At 42.3% G+C, this 24374-nt stretch overlaps 2 protein-coding genes and 1 pseudogene across 2 annotated transcripts; all 3 read left to right on the top strand.

The window, feature by feature from the left end:
- Nucleotides 1–13257: 13257 nt before the first annotated feature.
- Nucleotides 13258–13932, top strand: LOC123108022 (uncharacterized; annotated as a pseudogene).
- A 4242-nt stretch (nucleotides 13933–18174) lies between these two features.
- Nucleotides 18175–19786, top strand: LOC123108021 (transcription initiation factor IIA subunit 1). The gene has a single exon (XM_044529890.1). The coding sequence runs from the start codon at nucleotides 18214–18216 to the stop codon at nucleotides 19075–19077; it is 864 nt and encodes a 287-aa protein (XP_044385825.1). The 5' UTR covers nucleotides 18175–18213; the 3' UTR covers nucleotides 19078–19786.
- Nucleotides 19787–21237: 1451 nt separating this feature from the next.
- Nucleotides 21238–22708, top strand: LOC123108020 (transcription initiation factor IIA subunit 1-like). Its single transcript, XM_044529889.1, has one exon. The coding sequence runs from the start codon at nucleotides 21302–21304 to the stop codon at nucleotides 22289–22291; it is 990 nt and encodes a 329-aa protein (XP_044385824.1). The 5' UTR covers nucleotides 21238–21301; the 3' UTR covers nucleotides 22292–22708.
- Nucleotides 22709–24374: the final 1666 nt, after the last annotated feature.

Genomic DNA, 24374 nt, shown 5'->3' with positions numbered 1-24374 from the left:
CAAGAAAGGGGATCCACATGTACTGATGTTGTCGGATCTATGATGAGCAATAAAGGGTACGTGACATATGATCTGGTCCATTCAAGGCAGAGAACCCAACTCATCAGAACATGCAAAATGTTTAATAACAAGTAAAAAAAAGCACGTACAGGACTAACCCAGCACACGTGTCATACCCATAGGAGCCGTATTTTTTCCCCAGAAAAAACAGAAAAATAGATCCCTTGCATGGTTAGTTTCTTACCTATGTAGGAGTATTACTAAGACTGGGTATATGGTGGTGGCTTAGCTAGTTCTTGTGAGAGAAGTGAATACAACTTACGATTATGATTCTCAAGCAAGTTTTGTTGGTAATTAGGTCATCGTTCATGATCATGGAAACACCTTGGTTCCATTTAGTACAATGGATACTCAAATTACTCACCAGATACATATTATATATTGTTCAACTAGTCAAGAGCAAAAGGATGTAATCATCTATTAAGATACAAAGATCTCTAAATTTGGAGCCTCCTGGTACATCTATATTTTTTTTTTGCATTTATGGCCTCACATGTCAGAGAGATAATCGGTTGTGCATTGTGGTTGGGCCTATACGCATGAAACGTGACTTGCTGATCAATAGGTAAATCTTAAAATCCATAAATGTTTTTATTGTTTAATTTTTTGAAATTCAGGGAACTTCTTTTATATCCAGAAACATTTTGGTAAATTGATGAGTATTTTTAAAATTAGCAAACATTTTTGAATTTGGGGAGCATTTTTTTGAAATTTAAGAACATTTACCACATTTGCGATCATTTTCTAAATTCATGAATATTTAATTCATAAATATTTTTCAAATACTAACCATTTTTATAATGTTTTTAAAAAATTGTGATCATTTTAGTTTTTAACATTTTAAATATTTTCTCTACGTTCTTTTTCAATTTTCACATTGACAAATTAGATGAGATATCAACCAACAAACCAAATCTCCAGAAATTATTATTACACGATATTGGTATTGTCATTACACAAGGAGCAACCTTTGTTCCTAAAAAATATAACCTCTTTTGGCTAGTCTAGTCCGCTCCGTCCCATGGTACCAACAAGAGGTTATTTAGAAACATGTATTACATACATATTTTGGCATGAGCTAATTGTATCAAATAAAAATAGGATTTAATGGCATCTCAAAGGATCACAAGCTTGTCAAAGTAGAAATGACCATCAAATGCAAGTTCTTAAAACCATTAATTATGAACTTGTGGGGACTGGAATAAAATCAATGTGTTCCCAGACATTAATTAGTGCTGTTCATAATCTCTAGTTTGCTATGCATCGTTAATGCACGAGCAATGACATGTAGCCAGAAGTATGTACAATGTTGCCTTGTAGAGTTAACATTACACAGTTAATTTCTAGTCGTGCATACAAGCAGTGGCGGACCTACGGCTGGGCCAACCTGTGCCCTGGCCCGCCTAGGCCATGCAAATTTATGTAATATACACCTACTATTATGGCATGAAATAAGAAGCTAGTAGTAATTTCCTTCAGCTAGGCTCCACTGGCCCGTCCAGCAATTTGGGTGAAGCTCTGCCACTGCATACAAGCATTGTTCAGAATTTATTATACGATAGTGGTAGGTGGACCCATGATTCCATAGTCCTGAATATATTGTTTCCACCACCCACCTAGATGGAGCAAAAATCCAAGACATAGTTGGTTATGTAGATTATTTGTTGGTTAGTTAGGTTGTTGCGGTGCTCATTTTACTTCATTTTAGAAGAACTATAAAAGTTTCATGGTAAGATAAAAAAGTATCCCGAACAGTGGCGGAGCTATGAGCCGATTGTTGGGCGGGCCAGACACAGAAACTACACTGAACACTTGATTTTTAGGCCCAGTTTTTCTGTCTTCCTTCCTTATTTTCTCCTGGGCTGGGCGGGCCAAGGCCCAGTTTGGCCCTCACGTAGCTCCGCCCCTGATCCCGAATACATCCAACCAACCAAAAGTGACCACACCGGTAGTTGTATAAGAGAAAAGGTAATTTTAGATCTACGTCCAGAATTGGTTTAGCATAAATTTCACAAAATTCTCTTCAAAGGAACCTGTGGTGGGTGTATGTTGCTCTTGAACGAAGTTTATTTCAAAACTAGTTCCAAATAGGAAGAGTCTAGCTGGGAACTATTAGTCAAGAACTTGGATATAAGAAACTCTAATAAGCTCATTTTAGACCATGCATAAGGCCATCATGTATATTCATTAAGACTAAAAGGCGAAACTTGTTGAAAAGAAGGCAAAAGCAGCTCAATCCGGTAGGTATTTGTAAGATCTTGTCAGTGGAAGGTACACTTCGGCCAAAAAAATTATAGACACATGAATGCAAGGAGTAGCCGCTTTCATGAAATATGTATGTGGTTCGTTTAAAACATCAGACTAGTCAAGGTTGTGTCTGGTGTGAGCAACATGTAACTACATATCGATCTGAGGTAACTCTGAATGCCATATATTTCCATATCAAACCCATGAAAGATGATCATGCGTAACTTGTCCATCATTCTTGCTATTGTAGCTCTATCATGGTCTCTCTTTTTGTTAGTAGCGCCTAATACCTTTTGCCATAAAAGAACCTATATACGAAGCTCAAGATGTCGAGAAGATGTATAAGTGGGTTTTTTTGGCGGGGCAGTATGGCTTTGATCAGATATGAGTCCAAAAGCAATGCGTTGCTCAAGAAACCTTGTGTACTTCAGAGACAACGTTAGGTGCATGACTTAGAGTGGGATACAAGAGTGTAGATACTGAAAGCACACATATTGTAAAAAGGAATATGGAGTTTCTAGAAGTAAGAATGTGGATGAGGAATTAATGCCCCATATTTGTGGATAGATGCAAGACATAATACAATAGGTGTACGTATGAAAGATCATATGGGTAAAAGACATATTGGTTGGTGCATGTCTAGCAACTTCATTAGTTCAGTATAAAACATCATTGCTTGTCCATACATGTGGATTCTCCTGCGTGCATAGGTACCACCCATGTTAACAAGGTGGAGCCATCTGGTCGGGACAATGTGTTGCTCACTCACATGGACACACTATGGTACACAAGTGTTGACTCATGTTACATGCTCTATTCCATTCATCAGAGGGATCTCTGCAACATTGGATTAGGTGCACGTACACTCGTGCAGCGAACATACTCGTAGATCCTCATATTCGTGTAGCTGTGCAGAACAGTTTAATTATATTGGCCTCCTATCCTCAAAGAGATGTTTGAGTTGATCTTGAGATGTCCCTGATGATTTTCTTAACTAGGACATCAAGATGATACTAGGCCATTTCATTGTGCTAAATTCATGTACATGCTCTCGCCAAAAAATGGTGGAAATCTTACAGAACATAACCAAGGTTTCTCTGGTTGGTAGCATGTAATCTTTGCTCGATTCCTTATGCTACATGCCTATCTTTGTTAACCCTTTGCCATATGCACTAAGCTATGCTCTATAGTGTTTCATGTTGTTAGTTTTTGGCGTGTAGGATGAGGGTCAGGTAACTCCAACCCAGTGCTCGCATCGCCCACCGAGGGACTAACTTGGGCGAAACCCTACCGTGTCTTCGTCTTCTCTCCTCCCATCCCCTGTCCCCATTGTCGCTAGAGGACACTAGTGGTGGTGGGGATGCATTCTCATGCACCAAGCTCTCATGTTGGGAGCTCTCCAGTCGCGGAGCTTGGACGTTGGGGCATCAACCTGGGGCACCCTAGGCGGTTGTCCTGATGCTGTGTTGCATGGCCGGTGGCGGCCGTTGCTGGTGGCCGCGTGTGGCAATGGGCCTCCAATGCTCATATCTAGCAGCGGCAGCTTGAGTCTGGTCGGTGATGGCAGCAACAAAGCGACAACGAGTGCCTGAAGACGTGTGGTGGAAGGCCGTGACTACAACTCTTGGCGCCGTTGTTGATTCCGGCTTCTACCACATGGCATCTAGATCTTGTGCATGAAATGGCTCTTAACTGCATGCGGCTCATTGTGTTCTATGACAGTCATGTGCTCGCACAACATATTTGGTCACGTGGTGATATCCATGCCAAGGATATGCACATGAGCGCCTACCTTCGGCTATAAATGCCATGGAATGGTTTGTATTTCAATTTTTGTGACCATGGTATGTGAATTCCTTTCCATACAACTTGTTATTCCACAAAAGATAGCGGCAACAGACGATATCTTAACCTTGGTAGTGCTCTTCGAGCATCGGGTTTCAAGCTCGGGGGTGAAAACCTATGCTACGACCTTCGACGGGTGCACCTAGCAATGGCGATGTTTTACGTGTCATGTCCTTGTTTAAGACATTGCTTTCGAGTTTGTTCAGACATGCAATTCAGAGTGAAAACCCAAGATTTGTAAGTCATTGGCCGATTGCTTGTATCTGTGTTGGTATTTTCCCGAAGAGGAAGAGATGATGCAGCACAACAATAGTAGGTATTTCCCTCAGTAATGAAACCAACGCTATCAATCCAGTAAGAGAACCAAACAACACTATGTAAACAACACCTGCACACAAACAATAAAAATTTGCAACCCAACACGTAAGAGGGGTTGTCAATCCCTCAACAGCATTGAGATATATTAAATTGTATGAGATCTGATAAATAAATCTAACAAAAACACACAAAGAATTGCAGCAAGGTATTTTTTATTTTAATATGATAGGAAATAGACCTGGGGCCGTACTTTTCACTAGAGGCTTCTCTCAAGAAAATAGCATACGGTGGGTAACAAATTACTGTTGGGCAATTGATAGAAAATCGAATAATCATGGAAACATCCAAAGCAATGATCATGTATATAGACATCACGTTCAAGATTAGTAGACGAAATGATTCCGCATCTACTACTATTACTCCACCCATTGATCGCTATCCAGCATGCATCTAGTGTATTAAGTTCATGAAAAAAATAGAGTAATGCTTTAAGAATGATGACATGATGTAGACAAGATAAACTCATGTATGAATAAACCCCATCCTGTTACCCTTAATAGCAACATTACATGTGTGTCATGTCTCTTTCTGTCATTGAGATTGAGCACCGCAAGATCGAACCCATTACAAAGCACATCTTCCCATGGCAAGATAAATCAATCTTATTGGCCAAACCAAACAAATAAATCGGAGAAGAAATACGAGGCTATAACAATCATGCATAAAATAGTTCATCAAAGACTCAATTAATATTCGTGAATAGAACTGATCATAAACCCACAATTCATCGGATCCCAACAAACACACCGCACAAAAGAGTTACATCAAATAGATCTCCAAAAACATCAAGGAGAACATTGTATTGAAGATCAAAAAAAAGAAGAATTCATCTAGCTACTAGCTATGGACCCGTTAGTCTGTGGTAGACTACTCACGCATCATCGGAGGGGCAACAAGGATGATGAAGAACCCATCCGTGATCGTTGCCCCCTCTGGCAGAGTGCCGGAAAAGGCCTCTAGATAGGATCTCGTGGTTTCGGAACTTGCGGTGGTGGAAAAAGTGTTTCGTCGACCCCCTAGGGTTTTGAGATTTTATATTTATAAAGGCGGGAGTAGGTCAAGGCGGTCCATGTGGGCTCCACTATCCACCAAGGCGCGCCGGAGGCCCCTGGTGGGCCCTGGTGCCTAGTGGGCCCCATGAGCCTCCTCTCATGTACTCTAGAAGCTTCCAGGGTCCTTTATCACCAGAAAAAAATCTTCAAAAAGTTTAGTGGCATCTGGACTTTGTTTGGTGTTGATTTTCTGCGATGTAAAAAACAAGTAAAAAAACAGCAATTGGCACTGGGTACTATGTCAATAGGTTAGTCCCAAAAAATGATATAGCGTTGCAAGTAAATGTATATAAAACATTCAGGATTGATACCATAACAGCATGGAACAAAAAAAATTGATACGTTGGAGACGTATCATTGGGGCTTTCTTTGTTTCTTCTTCTTCTGATCCCTTTTGGCTATGTGCAACTTTGATACCTCGATTATGTTGGTAGTGTGACGTTGTAGATCCCAAGTGTAATTGGTATCATCTTTATATTAAGAGTAAATTCCGGTTTTTACCCCATATTTTGATAATTTTGACACTAATTACCCCATTTAGCAGGATTTCATCCATTTTACCCCATTTAGTATTAGTGTTGCCACAATTTACCCTGTTTAATATTTTGTGAGCATTCTAACCGACAGGTCCAATTGTGTTGTGCCAATTTACCCTGTCTAATATTTTTTTGGAGTTGATGGTATTCTCCTATTATTTATAAAATAGATCATTCTTTATTATTTGCAACAGATCATGGAAATAAAAATGCGAAAAAATTGAGTTATGACAACTATTTTTGCCTGTTTGTTCCCTGGGTCATGATGTCAATTCATCTCCTGATTCATGGATCATGCTGTTAAATTATCTCTCGTTTGTCAAACAGATCGTATTTATGCTTCACACTACTGTCAAAACTGATTAATATAGGCTACAGATCGCTCTGGATTCACATATTCAAAACAGGATTGAATAATGCTTCCCATTTATAGATAGCACCAGGATCTTACAGTACAGCCGAATAATACCACATATATAGATAGCTTCACTAGTTCACAACTACACAAGCTACAGAATACACCAAACAGTGGCAGTGGCAATGACAAGCTACACAAGCAGCGACACAAACACCTTGTCAGTCTTCACCTTTCTTAGCTCCTACACGCTGCAGAAGGGTGACATGTATACACATGATCTTCAATAAGCATCTTAATTCTGTCCGAATGAAACGCCTCGCCGGCTAGTGCATGAGTCGGGAAAATTTCAGATACACAAATTGCTATGATAAAGATGGTCAAAATCTTGTGGAATGGGGTACGACTGAGAGGACTTGTTTGTTCACCAACCTCACTAGCTTGTTGGACCAGCCATCGCCATAGCCCTGCCATCAACTGAGCACAACCTCATGGGCGGAGCTACACTTGAAAAGCTGGGCGGGCCAAACTGAAGGGAAATCTAACTAGTTTACTTTGATAACCCATTTTCATCTCATATCCTAGGGAATTACCACTGAGCTGGGCGGGCCATGTCACAGTTTTGCTTGGCCATAGCTCCACGAGTGCTCATGGGATCCCTGTTATGTCGCCAAAGTAGTAAGAAGAACTGGGCACAGCCTCATGGGATCATGTACATGGACGCGCCTATGCCAACGTCGGCGAGCTTGACAGAGCCATCGGATTCCACGGGGTCATTTCTTGCTTGGATGCCGCGGCCATACAACCCTCTGCTCGAGGAGGTATGAAATCGCATGGCCGGCTGCTCAGCACTCGTCGCCGCCGCCACCGTCATCGTCACCACTGCCTGACAATCCCAGACCCTAGGTTCGAGCGAGCCTGACGTGTGTGTGGGTTGGAAGCCTGGACGTGTGATGCAATCGATAGGGGGTAGGCAACGCAAGCGAGAACAGACTAGAGGCAAGCGTGGCTCACGGTCGACTCGGGCATTGTGCGTTGGATGCGACTCGAGCGACCTCCATCGGGCTGGTCCCGGTCCCGGTCAAGAAGAAGCTGGGAGGACCGATCCAGCAGGAAGAAAGTAGGCAGGAAAAAACCGTCGATGTGGCATGCTAGCTGGACCTGACAATTGGGACCTGTCGGTCAAAACGCTCACAAAATTTTAAACAGGGTAAATTGTGGCAGAACTTTTGTTAAATTGGGTAAAATAGATGAAATCTCGCTAAATGGGGTAATTAGTGTCAAAAATGTCAAAATAGAGGGTAAAAACCGGAATTTACTCTTATATTAATCTATTACCCTTTGTCAAAAAAGGATGAGGCTCTCGTAAGGACAAAAAGAAAGAAAATAGAGTATCCTAATTAGCTCTCTCTCAACACCTGGTATCATCTTAATATTAATCTATTACCTGAGTATAGGCGGTGGAAGTGCATTCATATATTAGGACTTACTTTTTTGTTTAAACCGGCAAGAATAGCGCCGGCGTGCAAGGCTGCCCACTTGATAATGCATCCACACCTTGATTCAAATACGAAGATGAACGAAGAGAAGTTGCTAACGCCTTTTGTCGTGGGTTCTAGGCAACCAATCAACTAGTGGGCTGCTTTCTTTTTTAGGTTATTTGCCTAGGAATTATCGTGATCGGCAAATCCGGTCATTTTGATTTAGATGTGTTTTCCATACATCTATCAAACTAAAGATCGCGCAAGCCACTGTGTGGCAGGTCATGTAGATGATTCTACCAGAGAACTAGGCTCATATGCATGTCAGATCAATCAACACATTGCAAGCGATCGTCTAAATTATGTTGTATTAAGCCAAGCAGTACACTGAGTTGTACAGAACTTATATTTGGCAACAGCTACATGAGCCGGCTCTGTAGCATATTGGATGGCTTCAAATCACTTGTACCGAGGCATGCCGGTCTTGGAAGATATGACCATTCCTAATCCCAGAGATCAGCGACAAAGGCTATGGAATGCGCGCAGAGAAAATTAGGAGCAGGACGTCACATGGAGATCTACGGTATAGTGAAAGTCTCCTGAGATCAATGTGGCAACTTAGAGATCTAGCTACGAGACTACCTCCCGATGCCCTCTATTCTCAGACTCAAATGACGATGTCTTTTTATCAACCAAACCATCAAAACCACTCACATCTCGTCTTTGCTTCTGAAACTCATCGTCTGTTTTCCAGTTGTCTCATGTTGCGCAGAACAAACATTCATCTGCCTATATGTTGAGATTAAAGGTTTGTAAGGAGATGTATAAATGGGTAGCCGAATTGACCGTGTAGCATTCACACGAGGAGGGTGTATAAGGTAGCAATGACCCCCTCAAGTCATTTTTTCTCAAGCGTGTGATGCAAGATTGACGTGAGCAGAACACACACACAAGAACACTTAAAGTGGTACTTCTTTTTTCTTGCGTCTATATACTTATTTTCCTTGGAACAGGAAGAATTTAATTATCATCGCTCGTTCTCTGCATCTTGAAGTGCATCAAGAGGCAATAAAATATCATCTTGATGCAGTAGGTGAAATTTCTGTGTCTCCTTGAGAGCGATTTGATTCCTATAAATAAAACATCCAATTTGTTCTTAGCACAATTAAGGATTGCGACACTTGCTGCATAATTGCACTTTTGTTACAACTAGATGATACCCTGCGCGTTGCTTCGAGAATTTAACAAATAATTTGATGTTTTAAAACATGAGAAAGTTTATGAAACATAGTAGAATTTGGCGATTTTTCTTTGAAATAAATATTATTTAGAGCAAACATATATATTTTTTGATAAAAAAAAAATCCAAAAATGAGTGTGATTTTTGCTCTGTTAATTTATTACCTTGACAATATATTGGCGAGGTGATATGTGATGAAAACAACGTTGAGTAGAGACAGTGGAGACATCTCCACCCTTGGCTAAACTTAAAACATTGATAACAACTACAGATGTGCATTCATAAAAAAATTGGCCCCATAGATTGGAAAAGAAAACTAGAATGATGTGGTTGCTTGACATGGCACAAAAAAATAGTTAATGGTTATTTGTGATAGGTTGCATGTGCATGAAGAGTTAGTGGGAGCATGTGTATGAAGAGTTAGTGGGAAAGAGTTTTTACATGGTGGACCGACTTGATGATGTGAATAGGTTGCATGTTAAGATAAATAACATAGTGGGGATGAATCTCTTATGTATATAGGATTTAAGTTCTTGCAATTATTCCGATGATCAAACAAAGCATCAAACAATCTTTACAGCTTCTACTTAATACTTGCTGAAATCCATTGGCCAATTCCTTATGCTCCTATGCGAGACTCTTAATTGCCGAAAAGGGCTATAATAAATATCCTACACTTGTGGGTTATCAAAGAACATCGATCCCGAGCTCATGCCAAATGACTACAAGAAGGCTAAAGAGGAATATGAGGGAAATTACAAGTGAGACTCCTTTGCTTGAGGATGTCACAGTGACGTTTTTTACGGGGAACATGAGATATTTATTGCTCTGACAATGGGTTACATTCAACTAACAAGGATGGGAGATATCATACACTATTAGGAAAAAGGCTATAGATGATATGGACACTAATGGCACACCGTGTATGTGATGCGCCACTGCTATATAGCAGTGGCGCACCAGATACAGGTGCGCCATTAGTAATATATTACTAATGGCGCACCTGATGTGTGGTGCATCATTAGTAGTTTTGAAAAAAAAATGTTAGTAATAGCGCATCATGGGATAGTGTGCCATTACTAGTTGACATAGTAATGGCGCACCATACCCACCATGCGCCATTAGTATTTTTTTGAAAAAATAAATAAAAAAATTGTTAGTAGTGGCGCATCAGTGGACGGTGCGCCATTACTAGTTTTAATAATGGCCCACCGTCCACTGGTGCGCCATTATTAGTTTTAGTAATGGCGCACCGTCTACTGGTGCGCCATTACTAACAATTTTTTTTTCAAAACTACTAATGGCGCACCACACATCAGGTGCGTCATTACTAACAAATGGCGCACCTGATGTGTGGTGCGCCATTAGTAACCCTGATGCTAAATGCACCCTCCCCCCCCCCCCCCCCGGACCGCCTTTTCAGTTAAAAAAATAAAAGAAAATGATGGAAATGTTAAAAAATAAAAATAAAAAATCCATGTGATATGTGGTCTAGTTGTCGGAAAAATTTACAAATATGAATTTTGACTTTATTTGCAAAATTTCTCTGGAATTTAGTAAAATGGGCATCACTTTTGCATACGAACTCGGATTAAAAAGTTTTTTATATGAAAAATCATCTACTCGAAAAGTTACATCCGAATTGAATCGGGTGAACCTTGTTCAACATCTTCAAAAGCCCCAAAAACCTAACAGAACGAAAGATACGGGGCTTTTAAGATCTAGAGGGGGGAAAATGAAAAAAAATCAAACTCACTAGTGGCGCACCATTTGCTAGGTGTGCCACTAGTAACAGAAAAAAATTGGTTTAAAAAAAATTGGATTTTTTTTCAAAATATGATACGTAATATGACCGGGATGTTTGAAATATTTTTTCAAAATTTCATCATGCTCATGAACACGAACAAAGTCCTAGACATCAACAAGGTTTAATAGGATTGATATGATAGATATATCAACAAGTGCTTGTGAAGTGAGCTGGTGCTGAGGTTGGATAGAACTATGAAGTTAAGACTATGAAAAAAAATTGAATTTTTTTTGATGCGCCATTAGTATACCAGATACTAATGGCGTGGTACTAGTGGCGCACCTATAGTGCGCCATTAGTAGCCAAAACAGATGCGCCACTAATAGGCATTTTTCTAGTAGTGATATGAAGGACGGGGCAACCAACATGCGGTGTGATCCTTGGTTCTACCACAATTAGCTAAAACATCTGAACAATTGAACAAACAACAAGACGCAACAAAGACCATGCAACAAACCTCATCACGTAGGACCATCCTGACTCTCGCCAAGCCATCCGCTTTCAGAGGATAGCGCCGTCCATCCCAGAGGATCACATCCGGCGGTGCGGGCTTGGACTTTTCCACCTGGGTTGAAGTTTCACTTTGAGTTCCCACTAGCCACTTGATCTAGTCTGGGAAAGTAGGAACTGTAACCGATAGAGCCTCATCTAGGGCATTCCGTTTGCACAAATGCTAGCTGGTTTTGTAAAGCTTCTGTCAGGGTTTGTGAAGCTTCCAACTGGTTATTTCTTTTCTTTATTTTTGCTGGGGTTTTCCTTTGTTTTTTGTTTTTTGTTTTTCTCCTTTTTAAATTTTTATTTTTATTTTGGATTTAGTATTTGATTCAAATTCATGAAAATTTTCAAATTCACAAAGTATTTAAATTTTTGTGAACATGTTTTAAATTATGATTTTTTATTGATTTCGCAAACATTTTTTGGGTTCATGAACATTTTTAAATTAGTGAATTTTATTTGAATTAACAAACTTTTTTGAATTAGTGAGCTTTTTAAAAAAAATCTTGAACTTTTTTCGGATCCGCGAACATTTTTTAATTCATGACCTTCTTTTAAATTCATGATTTTTGTCGAAATTTGTGTTCTTTTAAGTGAAGGAATTTTTTTGGACTCAAGATTTTCTTAAAACTGTTTGAATATACTAAAATTTATAATCTATTAAAAAACTAAGATTTTTTTTTCTAAACTATTACGACCGATCGAGCAAGCTATCTCGGCCATCTCTACTCTCGGGCGCTGAAGGCCGCCAAGGAGGAGGTCTCCTTTGCTAAAAAAAGGAGGAGGTCTCCCAGTCTCCCAGAGTAGTGACTACGACGCTAACCCTACTGGTCGCCGGAGCGAAGCCGAGTGCCGGTGCCCCGCGCTGCCACGCCCCATCCCTCCCCAGGCCGGCCGACACCCAACCTGAAGCCCTCCGTACAGCACCGGCGTACGATCCCGTCCCGCCTCTTCGGGTGCTCTTCAGTCGTCAGGCAGCTAGCTCAGTGCGACAGAGGCACCCACATCCGGCAAGCACGGGCGGCGTACGCAGCACTCCACGGGCAGTCGGCGAAGGCAGCAGCATCGTGAGTGTTCCGGATTCCGATCCTTCACAATTTCTGATTTTCCCGGTTGAGAATAGAGGATCCTTCACAATTTCTGATTCCGATCCTTAAATTTATCGATTGATTCATTGTTGGCTGTTTGCATTAGGTTCGTTTGTTGGGTTGAGACTTGGTAGAGCACAGTGGTAGTGGGCAAAAGAAGAGGATCAAGAGAAGCAGTGTTGAATTTTATGCATTTCAGCTTCTGCATCCAACCTTTTTGTATCAAACATCCACTATCAAGTCTTGTATTACTGTGAATTTCCATTTCTTATACTGTTCTCACCAAAACCTGATTGAATGATTGCTGCCTGCTTGCTGAACATGAGCAAAACAGACAGTGGCTTCCTATTTTCCATCACAGCCCAGCCAATCATCAACTTTGTATGATTGTATCGATGCTTGCTAAATATGTGCAAAAGACTCTGTTACTTGCTTGTTTAGTACTGTAGAGTTCTTGTGCAGACAAGGTGTTTGATTAAATGCGTCTGAGATGAACATCAGGACCCAGGTGCTTTTGGTGTTTATAGATTGTTCTGTTTTTTTTTTTACCCTTTTAGCATCAGAAATGATTTGTTCTTGTCACTCTCACAATACATGCTGAAGTTAAATATAGATTTCAGTACTTCGCTCTGTTATTTTACCCTCCTTGTGCTTTACCATGGAGCAGGTTAATCCATCGTAGAACCACATAAAGAGGCTGTTGCAGTAGCAGTCGGAATGAAATTGAGAGTTGTTTGCAGGAAGGTGTACGATTACGTGAGGTACGATCTGAAAGAGATCGCCTTCCCGTCTTCTCTGCCAGACCCTCCGGGCACCAAGAGGCGCCCTAAGCTAACACTGAAAGAAAAATGGTGTTTCCTCAAGGAGGCAACTAGGCTCTATGGGGCTTCCTGGGTTAGGGACATCGGTCCCGAGCTCAGGCCCAACGATTACAAGAAGGCCAAAGAGGAATCATACCCCAGCAACAGTGAGGAGGGGAAAACTAAAAGTGAGCCTACTGTGCTTGAGGATCTCGCGGTGGCAGCGAGGGGTGGGGGCGAGACTTTGAAGCCAGCGCTGCGGCGCATATACATGACACGCGCCTCAACCTACACAAGTGCAGGAAGGGCTGAAGGATTTGTTGGACGAGAAGGCTGCTGGGAAGGGTCACCAGCCAGGCAATGAGCCAAGGAGATCATTGATGTCGCCTCCACCCCCGCAATCATCGTCATGAACTTGTTTCAGTTTTCTGGGGAAATGTTATCATTAGGACTCGCAGTTTAACGTTCATATGTACTCTTGTCAGAGTGGACAGCTCTGTAGTCGGGTAGAACAGATAGTGATGCTTATCACATATCCTAAAAAAAAATCTTTTATGCTTAGGTCTGTTCTTGCTTGTTTCAGTTGATGCTCAGACAAACAAAACGTGATGCTTAGACAAACAAAAAGAAAACATAGTATGCTAATTAGATCTGTCTTTCCGATTGATTTTTCAATCATGTACATGACAAATACCACGGGGGCGTTAGAATGAGCCATGTGCAAACTCTAGAATGAGGCCTACCTAGTAAAGTTACAACTAACGGCCTCACAGGGTCGAGTTAGAAGAGTCACGGTGAGATCGGTCGGCGATTTCGAAGATGAAGACAGCGAGAACTGCTCGTCCAGTCGGAGGATTCCTACGCCGAAGGACCAGACGACCAAGGCCTCACAAACACGTCGACGCTGACAGCATCGGTCTGTAGATGGGCCACACCCACCTCCCGTCCTTGTCCTCTAGCCTGTGTAGCGACTCTTCATTGTTTACTACTCCCTCCGAAATTTGGGGCCCTGTAGTAGTCATACATCCGTATGACTACTACATACGGATGTATGTAGTTATATTTTAAAGTGTAGATTCACTCATTTTGCTCCGTATGTAGTCACTTGTTGAAATGCCTAGAAAGACAAATATTTAGGAACAAATACATACCATGAACATTACCATCACAACTTGTTCCTACCAATCGATCGTCGAAGATATATATAAAAAGAGGACCGTAATAATGGCACATGGTGGAGCAATATTATACCCACACGTACGTTTAGTTATACTAAGACTTGATGTATGGTGGTTGATGGTCTCTAGCTTAGCTAGTCTAATGGGAACCGGGAATATTCCAATTTGCAAGGAAGTAGGGTAGGTAGCTAGGTCTTTTTTGTGGGATAGTAGCTAGGTCATTAATCATTATCATTATCATATTTGCAAATATTTCTATGCAGGAAGCAGCTTGTTCCATCAATTCCAATAAACGCTCACGTTCATCACCGGCTACCACACACGTGCATCAGAGCAATTGTTGCAGAGTAAGGCACTGCAATCGCGTGCATACATGATACTTCCTCCGTCCGGAAATACTTGTCATCAAAATGAATAAAAGGCGGTGTATCTAGATTTATTTTAGTTCTAGATACATCCCTTTTTATTCATTTTGATGACAAGTATTTTCGGACGGAGGGAGTACATCAGTAGTCATCAAGAGTCATGGCCTTGTGTAAACCAGCAAGAACAATGGTCGCATGTAAGGCTGCTCCGCCTAGCGGGGCGGGCTATTCTGTTGTCGCGGCAGACATATTGAGCGCGCGCTAAGCCACTTGATCATGCTTCAGGCCACCGGCCAACTAAAGTTCTTTGCTTAGGGGTCATCGTGATCAAAGTCGGCCACTTTGATCAAGATGCATTTTCCATACATCCGCCAAACTAAAGACCATACAAGTGACCACATGGCAGCTCATATGGACCATTTTACCCAATAAAACAGGTTCAGATGTGTCATATATGTGTAAATGTTAGCATCAATTTGACAAGTGTTTTATGAATTGAAAGTAATTTTTTGTTCGAGCATAAGAAGATTATCTGTATTCTTCAGTAAACCAAACACCAGGCCAAGTTGTAGAGCAGTTTTTTTTTTTTTTGAATTTTCACCGGGGAGGGAGAGAATTCCCCACCTGAATTGTAATCATTTGCCTATAAGGCTTTGCAGCCTCGCAAGATGGGCTCAAGTGAACCAGAGGTACATGGGATACATGAGACGACGGCGACAAAAAGGGAAACACAACACAACGACGACACACAAGACGTCACACACAACAGGGGGAGAACAAGAAGGGAAACACAACACAATACAAAAAAGAGCACGGCCGGTGTAATCGAACGGTATCGGCCAGCCGAGACTAAACGAAGACACTGCACCGTCGACGTAATCGAAAGGCTCCACGCAACCGAGACTGCACAACACCGCGACACCACCTGCATCACGGGGCACATTCGAAGGGTCACGCGAGGCCGAGACGATGCCACGCCACCTGTGTGTCACCGACGTCGTCGAGGGGCATCGCCGAGCAAACCAAACCACGGCACTGCACCATCGACGCAATCGAAAGGCACCGCGCATCCGAGACTGCACAACGCCACAACACCACCTGTGTTGGGGGTACATTCGAAAGGACACACGAGGTCGAGACAACGCCACGGCACCTGTGTGCCACCGGCGAGATCGCAGGGCACCGCCTAGCAGAGACACACCAAGAAGCACTCGAGCACGAACATCGCCGAAGAAGAGCACAGACCCACCGTCGACCCCCAAGCCGGCCGCAACACCATCAACATCAACCACACTCCACCGACAACCGCTAGTCCGCCACCCACGCAAGCCGTCGGGTTACCACCAACAGCCATGGTCTCCAAGACGACGCCTCCAAGAAGGTAGCGACGAACCTGCCGTCGTCATCGTCCGATCTAGCAATACAAGATCTTGGGCTTACGCCCGGGGACACTCTCGGGGGATTTGGGTGAACTGGACTCCTCAGCAATGCCCCCAAGGAGGTGAACGACACCAAAAATGCGCCGCCGTCACCGGCATCAACCACAGTTTTTGCAAGGATTTCTCCAGGAGCCAAACACGGCCAAATCTACAATAGCATATTTCGAGTGCTACAAATCAGTTGGAGACGTAAGTTGCATCGAGGACAGCCAAAAGGCTATAGTGTACAGACATTGAACGTTTGGAGGGGAACGTTGCTGGGAGAAGCCATGTTGTGAAAGTCTCTCGCGACGCGACAAAACTATGATCTGATGTGTATGGTAAGAGACTACATGCCGATGCTCTCTAATCTCAGATTTTAAGGACAATGTTTCTTAACTACCAAAATATAAATAACATACAAATCGTCTTTGCATGTATAACTCATCATCTGTTTTCTTAAGTATCTCATGTTGTATAAAAGAAACTGAATACCACACGTATTCAGCTACCTATATACTGAGATTAAGATTGTATCGAGATGTATATATGGATTATTGAATCGACTAAGTAGCATGGGTAGATGAGCAGGGTGGATGAGAGATCACATGCAATATATACAAGACTCGTGAGCAAAACACAAATGTAAGAGTATTTGTTTCCTTTTTCTTGTGTACATATTTAGTTTTCTTGGAAGATGAAGAATTTAGTTATCATCCCCCAGTCACTATCAGAGTTGTGACATGGTAACCTTGATATCTTTTGGAACGTCATTACGAGAGTAACAAAGAAAGAATAACGTAGATAGGAAGGAGCGAGCCGAGCCCCAAGGATAATGAATTGATATGCCGGCTGCTTACTTGAGCAAGAAGGAGGAATACCCACGATCTATCGGTCATTGTATCTCGATGATGCAAACAACCAAATTATTACAGGTTAGTGAAGTGCATAAAGGGAAAAAGAAAAGGCTAGTGACAATGAGAAAGAATATGTCTACAACATCAATGAAACTATCCAATGGCGACGACTAGTTCTGTTTAATTTCAATATCTCAACATTTCTTGGGAAAAATGTGAACAATTTTTCTTAAAAAATGCGAATAATGCTTGAAAATTGTGAAGAAATTTGGAAGTCGGACAAGCTTTTAAGACGTGAACAATTTTCGAGAAAATCGAAAACAAATTTGAGAAACATGAACAAACTTTTGAAATCCCAAACTTTGTTGAATTTTTTGCGATGATATTTTTTAAATATATACTGAAAAAATTGGAAATATACGCTGAACAAATTTTAAAATACACACTGAACTTTTTTGTGATATAGGTTGAACAATATCTAAATACACATTGAACATTTTTGTGATATATGTTAAAAATATATTTGAAACACATTTAAAAGTTTCTGATATATTCTAAAAAAATTAAAATACATGATGAAAATTATTTTAAATATGTCAAACATTTTCTTAATATAGGATGAACATTTCTTAAATACACGATGAACAATTCTGTGTATAACACAAATTGAAATTTGTATAATACACGGGAAAAAATGATGAAAGGATTAAAAAAAGGAAAAACGTAAAACAAAACAAAATAAACTGAAACAAAAAAAGCAAAAAAAAAAGAAACAGAAAAGAGAAGCCGCTGATCTACCGTGGGCCGGCTCAAACTGGGGCTTCGGGACGCTGAGCTTCAGCGAAGCCGCGTACTGCGGTCCGGTCTTCCCTGGTACCTTTAGTCCCACCTCGTCTGGTGAAGAGACGGGGTCGGAGAGCTTCGGCTATATAAGAGGCCGTCGCCGCGATCAGCAGCCCGCCTCGCCCTCTGCTACCTACACACAAACCCTAACCCTAGGCCTCGACAGCCATGTCCAGCGGCAACATTTACACCACCGTAATAGAAGACGTGGTGGCCAAGGTCCGTAAGGACTTCATCGCCGACGGGGCTGGCGACGCCGTCCTCAACGAGCTCCAGGCTCTCTGGGAGACGAAGTTGCTGCACTGTGGCGCAATCTCAGGGAACACCGACCGCAATAGGGCTCCCCCCGCCGGAGCGTCCGCTGGAGGCGCGACTCCACCGGTGCACGATCTCAACGTGCCCTACGAGGCCACGTCCGAGGAGTACGCCACCCCAACCGCCGACATGCTCTTCCCACCGACCCCGATCCAGACACCACTTCCAGCTGGGATTGATACGGGGCCGTGGGACTATGCCCCATCGCAGATCGGTGACATGAGAAACGGGATGGGGATGACGAACGGGGCTGATCGAGAGACTGGCCGCCCAAGCCCTTTCATGCAACCTCCATCGCCCTGGATGAATCAGAGACCACTGGGGCTTGATGTGAACCTTGCCTTCGCTTATGAGGACCTAGAAGACCGGTTGATGCAACCCCAGCCACTGACAACTAAGGATTTTCTGATGGCTTCTTGTGGAAAACGGAAGAGGGATGAATATCCTTCCGCTTCATTTGTGCCACAACAGGATGGATGTGCAGACCAGGTTGCGGGTGGTGTTGATGATGATGAACCTCCTCTTAATGAAGATGACGATGACGACGATGATGACATAGATGATGACTTTGATGAGAAGCAGCACCTTGTCCTTGCACAATTTGACAAGATAACAAGGACAAAGAATCGCTGGAAGTGCGCTTTGAAGGGTGGAATCATGCATTTGAACGGCAGAGATGTTCTATTCAACAAGGCTTCGGGAGAGTTTGATTTTTGAATTTCATTTCATGGTAATTAAAGAGGATATTTTAGGTGCCTGCCGTATCTACTGTCTTTAACACAAGGAAGGGAAGGTGACAAAAGAATACTGGAATTGTGGCGAGTTTGGCACTATGAACATGTCTCGTGTTTTCCTGTTGATTGAGGCTTGCTTGGCCCACTTGGTTTGTTGACCATAACTCATGTCACTGTCTTCAAGCTGGTGGGACGATCTTAGCTCATAAAGTGGTAGGTTTTTGTTGACCTAGCCCGTAATGTGGTAGTTTTTTGCTATATACTCGGGTCGAGGTAGAAGTAGTCACGGTGAGATGAGTCAGCGATCTCAAAGATGAAGACAAAGAGACACGCTCGTCCAGCCGGAGGACTCCTACGCCGAAGGACCAGCCGACCAAGACGTCACAAACACGTTGTTGCTGACCGCATCGGCCTGTAGATGGTCCATGCTCACCTCCAGTCATTGTCCTCTAGCTGGTCCAGTGACCCAGGTTGGCCCTTTGTGGATCCGTCCCTGGTTTGTCTGAACAAGGACCGACTGAACTGAAGTCCTCCGAAATTTGGGGCCGCCATTTGGGGGTCATGTTTGGTCACACGGGTTGCTTGTCCCTGGTTCTAGGCCTAATTCATCCTGATGTCTGCTATTCTGAAAACTCTTTGTCGTTTACTAGACATACCATGAACACTACCATCACATAGTTCCCTTCTGATATCTGTTCCTACCAATCAATCATCGAAGATATATATATATATATATATATATATATATATATATATATATATATATATATATATAGAAAGAGGGCCGTAATGACGACACATGAAGGGGCAGTACTATACCCACACACACGTTTAGTTATACTAAGACTTGATGTATGGTGGTTGATGGTCTCTAGCTTAGCTAGTCTAATGGGAACCGGGAATATTCCAATTTGCAAGGAAGTAGGGTAGGTAGCTAGGTCATTAATCATAATCATGATCGTATTTGCAGACTGTTTCTCTGCAGGAAGCACCTTGTCCCACCATTTCGAATAAAGACCCAAGTTCATCACCGGCTACCATGCGCATGGATCAGAGCAATTGTTCCAGAGACAGGCACTGCAATCAGTGCGTGCATACATGATACGCCAGTAGTCATCAAGAGTCATGGCCTTGTTTAAACCAGCAAGAACAATGGTCGCATGTAAGGCTGCTCCGCCTAGCGGGGTGGGCAATTCTGTTGTCGCGGCAGACATATTGAGCACGCGCTAAGCCACTCGATCATACTTCAGGCCACCGGTCAATTGAAGTTCTTTTCTTAGGGATCATCATGGTCAAATCCGGTCATTTTGATCAAGATGCCTTTTCCATACAGCTCCGCCAATAAAGTAGGTTCAAATGTGTGTCTATGTGTACATGTTAGCATGAATTTGTCAAGTGTTTAATGTCCTGAAAGTAAATTTTTGTTTGAGCATAAGAAGATTATTTGTATTATTCAGTAAACCAAACACTAGGCCAACTTGTAGAGCAGTTATATTCAACAACAGGTTAATAAAGAATAAAACAAATCGACAATAGCATATTTTGAGTGCTTCAAATCAGTTAGAGACGTAAGTTGCATTGAGGACAACCAAAGGGTTATAATGTACAGACATTGAACTTTTGGAGCTGAACGTTGCTGAGAAAAGCAATGTTGTGAAAGTCTCTCGCGACGCGGCAAAACTATATGAAGGTTTGTGGAAGTGCAAACATCAGGGTGACAATTTCTAAAAGAAATTCTTTGAAAAAACTTGAGCTTTATTCATTTGCAATAATCATTACATCGTTTATGAGGATCGGTACAATTTCATTATGTGGCTCCTCAAACACACTAAAAAATACACGGAAAATATGATGAAAAGATAAAAAATGATAAACGTAAAATAAAATAAACAGAAAGAGAAAAAAAAGAGAAAAAGAGAAAAAAGAAACAGAAAAGAGTAGAAACAGCAGAGCTACCATGGGCCGGCGAAACTGGGGCTTCGGGAGGCTGGGCTTCAGCGAACCCACATACTACTGCGGTTCGGTCCTCCCTCAAATCAGTGGTTCCTTTAGTCCCACCTCGCCTGATGAAGACAAGGTGTCGGAGAGCTTCGGCTATATAAGAGGCCGCCCCCTCGATCTGCAGCCCGTCTCGCCCTCGCTACCTAGCACACAAACCCTAACCCTAGGCCTCCCGCGCAATCCCTAAACTTAGCACGTCCACCGTCATGGCCAGCGGCAACGCGTCCACCGTCTACCTCTCCGTCGTCGAGGAAGTCCTCGCCAAAGTTCGTAAGGAGTTCATCACCTCCGGCGTTGGCGACGCCGTCCTCAACGAGCTCCAGTCTCTCTGGGAGACGAAGTTGCTGCACTGTGGCGCAATCTCAGGGAACACCGACCGCAACAGGGCTTCCCCCGCCGGAGCGTCCGCTGGAGGCGCGACTCCACCGGTTCACGATCTCAACGTGCCCTACGAGGCCACGTCCGAGGAGTACGCCACCCCAACCGCCGACATGCTCTTCCCACCGACGCCGCTGCAGACACCGATCCAGACACCGCTTGAAGCTGGGATCGATACGGGGCCGTTGGACTATGCCCCATCGCCGATCAGTGCCATGAGAAACGGGATGGGGATGATGAACGGGGCTGATCCAGAGACTGGCCGCCCAAGCCCTTTCATGCAACCTCCGTCGCCCTGGATGAATCAGAGACCACTGGGGCTTGATGTCAACCTTGCTTTTGCTTATGATGAGGAGATCCGGATGATGATGCAACCCCAGCCACTGACGACCAAGGATTTTCTCATGATGTCTTGTGGAAAACGGAAGAGGGATGAATATACTTCAGCCGGTTCATTTGTGCCACAACAGGATGGATGTGCAGACCAGGTTGCGGTTCATTATGATGCAACCCCAGACTACAATACCCCTGGGGAATCTTCGGAATATCAAACTCCCACACCTGCTGTTGCAACACCAAAGCCAAGAAACGATACAGCGGGTGGTGAAGATGATGATGAACCTCCTCTTAATGAAGATGACGACGACGATGACGACATAGATGATGACTTTGATGAGACGCAGCACCTTGTCCTCGCACAATTTGACAAGATAACAAGGACAAAGAATCGCTGGAAGTGCACTTTGAAGGATGGAATCATGCATTTGAACGGCAGAGATGTTCTATTCAACAAGGCTTCAGGAGAGTTTGATATTTGAATTTTATTTCATGGTGATTAAAGATGATGTTTTAGGTGCCTGCTGTATCTACTGTCTTTAACACAAGGAAGGGAAGGTGACAAAAGAGTACTGGAGTTGTGGCGAGTTTGGCACTATGATCGTGTCTCGTGTTTTCCTGTTGATTGAGGCTTGGTTAACCACTTGGTCTGCTTACCATAACTCATGTGTCACTGTAAAAATGGTACAGTTGGTACGATTGTGGACATTTACTTGAGATGGTCACTTAAAGCTGCTGGGACGATCTTCTGGTGGGACGATCTTAGCTCATAAAAATCATCAAGAGAAAAGTAGTGGCTGCAGAGTTGTACGGAGAAAAGGGAAAGAGAGAAGAGACTGCCTATTCTTAAGTCGACTGATTTTTATTTGGGGTTAAGTCGAATTTCTGTCATATGATGTGCTTCCACGTGTCTTGTTTTGATTTTTGATGTTGTCATATGAATCTGAAAGCTGAATGACCAATGATAGACAGAAAGATGACTGAAAACTTTACAAGAACTGAACACTGAAAAACCTGAAGATAGATAGAGAAGAGGACTGAATAAACGAGACTCAAAGGTGGTCGAGAAACATTTACTAAAGACTGAACAAATATGACTTGGAAGGAAATAAATGGAGAAGGAAAGAGTCAAGAGAGACACCCAGGAATAGACTACCAGAATGAGATCAATAGTGTGCAACTATTGCCCAAAACTGAACTGACAACTATCACTGAAACAACTGACATGACTAAAGAAACTGAGGAGGACTGAAGAAAGATAACTGAAATAATCCTGAAAAACTGAAGAAGTACACTGAAAACTGAAAAAAAAAAGACAAGTTCAGTTGGTGAAAATATAAATGACAAAGGAACAAAATGAAAAAATAATGAAAATTACTGAAACGTAAAACTGAACAAACTCATCAAGGATGAGACCTGAAACCTGAAAAAGCATGACTGAACCTGAAGAATAAAGAATGAGGACTAATAGAAATGAGAAACAGAGCAACAAATGATGACTGAAACTAACCCAGAAGATAAATGACGACAAAAGTAGGAATTCTTAAGACTGAAAAACAATAAAATGAAAAAAGTAAAAGAAAAGGAGACACAAAAGAGAAAATCATGATCGCTTCTTCGTCACTCGATGCGGTGCTCTCCTCATAGCTCTCTCTTTTCGACAGACCGTCATCAGGATCGTAGTTGGGCTCGTAACAACTGCTAAATGACATGTGCCCCATAGGATCCACAACCCTTCTGCTGAAAAAAGAAGGCATCATTGCAGTGCATTATTGTATTTTCGCATATGTGGTTAGAACTGAAAGGAAAAAGAATGGTCTGGAATATAACTACCTTAACCCTAATCCTGACAAAGTTATCTTTATGCTGTCCGTTTATGGTTCTTGGTGGGCACTTTTTCTAATCAATACACACTTGAACACAAAAGTTGCACCATATTTTGTTTCAGAATTTTCTCATTCTTAACGTACTTGGGCATGCATAGTGAAAAATGATTGTGTTAAAACACTCAAACGGCATGAACAAAATTAGTCGGTACCGACTGTACCCAACTACCCATCCCAAAACTTTCAGTACAGATGATAGGTTCATGGGAATAGACAGTGACAACTAACTAAATGAAAAATCAGCCAAAGGACTGAATATTGGCTGATAAATATTTACATTGTCTCCATTCAGGGATTCATTTGATGTTTGCATATACATTGGCTAAAATGTTTTTTCTCAAACTAAGCAGAGCTTTGAATTCTCAGAACTTAACTCGTGTGAGAACTGAACTCTGCATGCATTCTTCAGTTAACAAAGCAGAGCACCATGGGAATTCAGACAAAATGATCTGACTCTGACACCTATCTTGTGATACTTGGCATCTAACTCAAATGACAGTACCAAAAAAAAGAGTGGGAATCCAAAATGAGTGGGAATGACACCGTTTACTAATAAAAAATGCAGAACTAGAAAATTAATCTTATGTGTTGTCAGATGAATCTCAACGCAGCAGGAAAATCACGCCATTTACTAAAATCTACTCCCTCCGTTCGTAAATATAAGTCTTTGTAGAGATTT

The sequence above is a fragment of the Triticum aestivum genome, chromosome 5A (genome assembly GCF_018294505.1).
Source record: "Triticum aestivum cultivar Chinese Spring chromosome 5A, IWGSC CS RefSeq v2.1, whole genome shotgun sequence".
Taxonomy (NCBI): domain Eukaryota; kingdom Viridiplantae; phylum Streptophyta; class Magnoliopsida; order Poales; family Poaceae; genus Triticum; species Triticum aestivum.
Note: the sequence above shows the minus strand (reverse complement) of the source record. Positions and strands in the feature narration are given on the sequence as shown.

Coding starts and splice junctions, on each gene's coding strand:
- LOC123108021 (XM_044529890.1), top strand. CDS start 18,214: ATGTCCAGCGGCAACATTTACACCACCGTAATAGAAGACGTGGTGGCC.
- LOC123108020 (XM_044529889.1), top strand. CDS start 21,302: ATGGCCAGCGGCAACGCGTCCACCGTCTACCTCTCCGTCGTCGAGGAA.